General features: G+C 62.9%; 1 protein-coding gene across 1 annotated transcript in view; it reads right to left on the bottom strand.

Moving 5' to 3' along the window:
* The window catches only part of LRP1 (LDL receptor related protein 1), a 79,987-nt gene that overhangs the window by 2,705 nt on the left and 71,133 nt on the right, over window positions 1-6,149 (bottom strand). The window contains exons 71-82 of the mRNA XM_081821904.1: window positions 5,401-5,520; window positions 5,169-5,291; window positions 4,694-4,834; window positions 4,443-4,577; window positions 4,246-4,365; window positions 3,151-3,419; window positions 2,425-2,603; window positions 1,806-1,912; window positions 1,434-1,550; window positions 779-955; window positions 511-651; window positions 116-401 (exon numbers count right to left, since the gene is read on the bottom strand). Of these exons, the coding sequence (XP_081678030.1) occupies window positions 116-401; window positions 511-651; window positions 779-955; window positions 1,434-1,550; window positions 1,806-1,912; window positions 2,425-2,603; window positions 3,151-3,419; window positions 4,246-4,365; window positions 4,443-4,577; window positions 4,694-4,834; window positions 5,169-5,291; window positions 5,401-5,520 (1,915 nt within the window). The remainder of the gene's footprint in view (window positions 1-115; window positions 402-510; window positions 652-778; window positions 956-1,433; window positions 1,551-1,805; window positions 1,913-2,424; window positions 2,604-3,150; window positions 3,420-4,245; window positions 4,366-4,442; window positions 4,578-4,693; window positions 4,835-5,168; window positions 5,292-5,400; window positions 5,521-6,149) is intronic.

Here is a 6,149-nt window from a genome sequence, read left to right as displayed (position 1 = left end):
GGGGGGGCGGGGCCGGGGGACCCGGGCGGACGGCAGAGGGACGCGACGCTGGGGCCGTGGGCTGGGGGGTGAGGCGTGACGGGGCGGGGGGCAGAGGTGAAGCCAGGGAGGACGGCGGGGGGCGTGGCCGCCGGGGACCCGCCCGGGGTGGAGCCGGCGGCCGAGAGGCTGGGGCGGGGCACGCCGGGAGCCCGGAGCAGGCCTGGCAGCAGAAGGGAAGGCCGTACCGGAGGGCGAGGCGGCGCACGTGCCTCCGTTGCGGCAGTACTCCCAGCACTGGTCCAGCTCACACTTGTCGCCCGTGTAGCGGGGCTGGCAGCGGCACTTGGGCTGCCTCCGCGCGTTGAGGAAGCAGCTGCCGCCGTTGAAGCACTGCAGGTTACAGGTTCCGGGTCGAGGAGCTGCAGGAAGGACCGTCAGGCACAGAGCCAGGGAAAGAGGGGAACTCAGGGGTCGCGGGGCAGAGGGTCCCGGGGCCGGAGGTGGGGCCGCGGGAGGGGCCGAGCATACCATCCGGTGGGGGCGTTGGCGAGGGAACGGCCACACAGGTGCCGTTGTCCAGCCGCTTCCCGTTGGGACAGGTGCAGACAGGCCCACTGGGGCTCAGCAGGCAGAGCCACTCACACTTCTTGCGGTCACAGGGGTTGGTCACTGCAGGTGCGGGCAGGGGCGGGAGGATGCTGAGCCTTGGGGACCCAGGACCTCCCCCCGCCCCGCCCACCGAGACTTGAGGCGACAGCCTGGAGACTCTGCCCCCAGGCCTGCCCTCTCTGCCTACCTTCAGGCTGCTTGTGTTGGTGGTACAGAACCACATCAGACGCGTGGCTCAGGCCCCCCGTCAGGTTGATCAAGGGGCTGTGTCCGAACTTATGGATCTTGAAGACACGATTGTTGATGTAGGTGACGCCATAGATGTAATCCTCAAAGACATCGATGCTGAAGGGGTGACTTAGGCCTGGGGGAGGAGGTAGACTCAGAGGGGACTCAGGCCCTGGTCACTCTCCAGGACACTGGCTCCCATGGCTCCCAGGCACCCCAAACTCAACACGTCCCAAACAGAACTCCCCCCAACCTGTTCCTTCTCCTGCGGCCCCTACTGGCAAAAGGTCCCATCAGCCCTAGACTTCTGGGATCAGGATGGACTTCTGCTCCCTCTCCCTACATTCAATAAGCTCCTCCTGCCACCTCTGTTGCCTCCATGCAGCTCAATACTCATTGGTGGAATGAATGAACGGGCAAGTGGGCCAGACAGTGCAGGGCTGGTACAGAGGGAGGCCAGTGTGGGGGAGGAGGGGTCGAGGCCTGGAAGGCACTGCAGGACTGCTGGGCGCCAGGATGAGGAGGATAGCAGGTGCTGGATGAGGCCTTGGACTCAGTGGGGAGGACAAGAGGCCCAAGGGCAGGGCCAGCTGAGGCTGCCCTCAGATGCTGACCTCGTTTGCTATCAGCAGCCACGATGGGGTCTGTGCCATTGAGCCGGATGCTGCCGATGACTGAGAGCTTGGCATCTGCCCAGTACAGCCGTTCATTGTGATAATCCACAGCCAGGCCTGGGCGGGGGCGGGAGGCAGAGAGCACTGTGAAGGCCCAGCCTCTCCCACCCTAGGCTCGAGGAAAAGCAGAACTGTCTCCATGTTTGGGACAGCTCCGTTCTGTTTCCACGACCCCTCCTAGTCATGTCGAGGAAAAGCCTCCACGACTCATTGTCTATCCCAGTCCAAGCCCCTTCCCCTCCTAGCTTTTATGTGACCTCAGGCTCAGCAAGCCCACCCCTCCCATATCCCCTGCCCCCTGCTGCCACAGACCTGTGGGCCATTGGATGTTGTCCTGTACCAGTGTCTCCCGAAGGGTCCCATCCATTGCTGCTGTTTCAATTTTGGGGTGATTCCCCCAGTCTGACCAGTACATGGTGCTAGGGAAGGAGAAGAAGTGTGGGTAGGCCTTGGGACTGCCAGAGGAGGCTGAGCAAGGTGGGCCACCAGGTTATGGCCTGGGCACAGGGACTGCTGGGTATTGGGAGGAGGGTGTCCTGTCTACCTCCTCCAGAGAAAACCAGGGGAGTCAGCTTTCTGCCCAGATTAAGGATCTTTTACTCTAAAACCACACTGTGCTGACCCAGAGTCAACAAAGTGGGCAGAACTGCCCCGTGGAGCAAAGGAGGAGCCGGAACTTGGCGGCACATGACAGCCAGCCAAGTGGAGGTCAGGCCCCTACCCAGCAGGCCGGCTGGGAGTTCTGGCAAAGGCAGCACTGGGGAGGGCCAGAGCTGGGGGTGGCCTGAAGTCACAAGGGCCAGAGGAGGACTCTGATCTCAGGGTGGTCTGGAAGGGGAAGCACATGCTTGGGGATGCTGGGTACCCACTCCCCTCCCAGGGGCTTCCTAGCACCGCCCGGATGCCTCCCCCCAGCAGGAACCCTGCACACCCCCTCAGAGGGTCCACCACAATGGCGTGCGGCTCGTCGATCATGCCCGAGATGAGTGTCTTGCGGTTCTCGCCCTTCATTTGTGCAACCTCAATCACATCTCGGCCCGAGTCCGTCCAGTACACGTTCCCAGCCACCCAGTCGATGGCGATGCCCCTTGGCATCTTGAGCCCTGAAATCTGCACGGGGCGGATGACAATTTCAGAGGCTACTACCTTTTGTCTTCTTGCCCATTATCCCCACCACCACCTGCCGGCTTGTCCCTGCTACCAAGTCATCCCAGGCGGAGAGCCAGTTCTCTGATTTTGAAGAGATTCACTGACACCTTATGAGCCTGACTTAGAGCTTTCTCATGTTTTGCTAGATTAGATATTACCTTGCTCTACTGAGGAACAAAGTGAGGCCCAAAGAGGTCAAATGGGCGGCCAAGACCGACACAGAGGGTGGCATCGACCATCAGGAGCTGAATGTGGCTCTGAGGCTCAAGGCCAGTGTGCCCCCTGTGCCCTGCCACCTTGGGCTGCGAGGTGGTAGAGCCAACTACCAACAACTGGCATGGCTCTGCCCACCTGTCATCGTGCCCACAACACGATCCTGCCTGCCCTGCCCACCAGTCTCACCCTTTGCCCCCTTCCACTGGCCCTGTCAAACTCTGCTCTGAACCATCTGCTCTTTGCAGTCTTCCCATCTAATCTGTGTGGATCCCATCCCAGGTGGGGTGCTCACATTGAGGTGGGTGACACCCCGGTCAATCTGTCGCCGGTGGCGGTTGGAAGTGGTGGGAGGCGCGGCAGGTGGCAGGCTGCGGTAGGAGATGGTGCCCGTGTGCCAGTTGGTCCAATAGACACGGCCGGCCTTGACATGGACATCCATGGCATCGATACGGACACTCTCGTCACCCTGGAAGGCCTGCTCGTAAGCCGAATGGGGGTGACTGGGGAACAGGCTGCGGATCTCATTGTCGTCGGCGATGTAGAGGACCTGATACTCAGAGCCTGGACGGGCAAGAGGCCAGGTGTTGGGTGAGGGAAAAGGCAGAGGCAGGAGGCCAGGCTGGGGGATGCTGGGGCCTGCTGCTGGGATGGGCTTCCTCCTCTTCTTCCCTAAGCTAATCTGGTATGACCTGCCACTCTAGAAAACCTTCTGGGCCTCTCCAGCCCCAGGGACTTCTGCCTCCCCACAGTCTCCGGCTGGCATCACCACACTCTGCCGCACGCCGTGTGATATGTGCTTGTGGGCGCCCATGGTGGGACTGTGTGTATACACATGCCTTCACGGGTACAGGTGTGTGCGCGGCTGGGTGGGGCTCTCTGTACTCAGGCAGGTGCAGGTGTGCGCCAAAAGACATGGAGAAGTAGAACTTATGTGTTCTCATTGCCCCCCAAGAAAGTAAATATGAGATGATGGTGTGTTAATTCAATGAAAGGAAACTTTTCACAAGGTGTACATGTATCCAATCATCACCTGTACACATTAAATATCTGACAATATTGTCAATTACACTCCGCTAAAGCTGAAAACAAAAAGCAAATGGGGTACACGTGATTGTGTGGTGACGCGTGCCTGTGTGCTCTCCTCCGGGGCGTGGTGGGTGAGGAGGCACATGTGGGATATAGGTGTGCTGCCCCCACCCCAAACTTCCTCAGATGAGCCAACCCCCAAACCAGCACCCTCTACCCGGCAGCGGGCCTGTGGGTCTGGGGTTCTGTGCTTTGGCACAGTGCGGGGAGGGAAGCATCCCCTCCCACATGCCAGCCCTGGTTTACATCCAGGTGTTGCTAGCCCCACCCACTCCTGTCCTCTGCGGGCTGGGGGCGGTACCTTCGGCCTTGCAGGTGTTGTGCGTCTTCATGAAGTTGCGCGCGCAGCTGCAGAGGTGGCCACCCTTGGTGTTGTTGCAGAGCTGCGAGCAGGTGCCGAAGCGCAGGCACTCGTTGATGTCTGGGGGTTACACGGGGGTGGGAGGGTCATGGAGAGTCTGGGTGTCTGCCCGCCCCCTCCGAGTCCCGCCTTCCTACCCTGGCATCCGGGCTGGCCTGGCACGGTGTGGAAGCCCGAGCGGCAGGCGCAGTAGGCGGCTTTCTCGGTGCGCACGCAGCGGGCCTCATCCCCGCAGATGCTGGCGTTGGTGGCGCAGCTGGTCAGCTTGGGGTCTGCGGGGGACAGAGTGGGTCCCCTGCCCTGAGCCGCCCTGGGCCGGGGCCTCGGTTCTCTGCCCCGCGGCGCCCCCCCCCCCCCCCCCCGCCCCGCAGCCCAGCGCGGGGCTTACCGATGCTGCAGTCCTCCTCGTCCGAGCCGTCCCCGCAGTCGTCCAGCATGTTGCAGCGCAGCGAGGAGGACAGGCAGCGCTGGTTCCGGCACAGGAACTCCTTCTTGTCTTTGCAGTGGGGGGTCTGGGCCGTGGGGGGCTCTGCGGAGGGCGGGGGCTTCAGATCTGACTATTCGCCACCCCATGGCCTCCAGCCGCAGGTACCCCCTGTGGCTGTGTCAAGCTTCGGGGGTTGCTGCCTAAACATTCAGAGTCCCAAGCTCCACCTCAAGACCTAGGCGCCAGGAAGCCTCCCGGGCTTTCTCCAGGGGCTTCTCTCTCCCAAGGAAGCGCCCCCGGGCTCCCGGCCTTGGCTCCTCCCCCTCCCCAGGCGCAGTTCGCACTCGGCCCACCCCTCAGCCCCTGCGCAGCACCCAAACTAGGGCGCAGCCCGCGCCCGCCGGCGCCAGGCTCCTTCCACTGGCTCCCTGCTCACCACAGTCCTCCTCATCAGTCCCATCCCCACAGTTGTCGGTGCCGTCGCACTGGCGCCCGATCCACAGGCAGACGCGGTCGTTCTTGCAACGGAAGGGCCGGTTAGGAGGGCACACGAACCGGGCTGCAGCGGTGGGAGCGCACGGAGCCAGAATCAGCCTGGGAGGCGGCGCTGGAGCCCCGCGCGGTGGGAGAGCCCCGCCCCCGCCCCCGGGCCCCGCCCCCCGCCTCACCGCACTCCTCCGGGTTTTCGTCGGAGTTGTCCCCGCAGTCGTCCTCGCCGTCGCACTTCCATGCCAGCGGCTTGCACAGAGTGTTGTTGCACTGGAACTCGTCCAGGGGGCAGGTACGCACTGGGCACCGGCGGACCGCAAAGAGCCCACAGTGAGCCCTGAACCCCAGGCTGGCTGCTGGCGGCAGGATCTTGCCTGCCCCCCGCCCCCCCCAGCCCCACCACAGGTGGAAGCCCAGAGGGATCACCAGGCAAGCAGTGGTCCAGCCAGAACGAACCCAGGCCTCCTAATTTTATACCAGCCCTGCAGCTGAGCAGAACGGCCTCCTCTGGTTATTTAGGGGAGAAGAGGCCTTTTTGGGGAAGCATGTACAGAGAGGTCCAGGGGGCCCTCTTTCTCTGCTGGCTGTGGCAGGGCATCGGGGCCTACCCTAGTTCAATGGCAGGCACAAAGGAGGAGCACTGGGCTGGGAGTCAGGAGACCTAGGTTCCAGCCCACCAGGGCGGAGCCGGAGCGTCTGTCCTCCCTGTCGGGGTGGGGGTGGGGGTGGGGGATCTCTGCTCCAAGCCGCAGTCTTCTCTTATGCAAGCTTCACCATGTGGCCTTGGGCCACCGGGCCCAGGCAGGTCAGCCAGGGGCAGGGGCTTCTTCCTTGCCCCGGGAAAGGGAAAGGAAAGTGAGCGGGGACTGCCCTGTGGGAACTCGTGTGGCGCCTGGATGGACACAGCCAATGGGTTTCTGCGGGATTT

This window comes from Leptonychotes weddellii, chromosome 5 (assembly GCF_054177405.1).
Source record: "Leptonychotes weddellii isolate Sample4059 chromosome 5, ASM5417740v2, whole genome shotgun sequence".
Taxonomy (NCBI): domain Eukaryota; kingdom Metazoa; phylum Chordata; class Mammalia; order Carnivora; family Phocidae; genus Leptonychotes; species Leptonychotes weddellii.
This window is presented reverse-complemented; position numbering and strand designations above follow the sequence as displayed.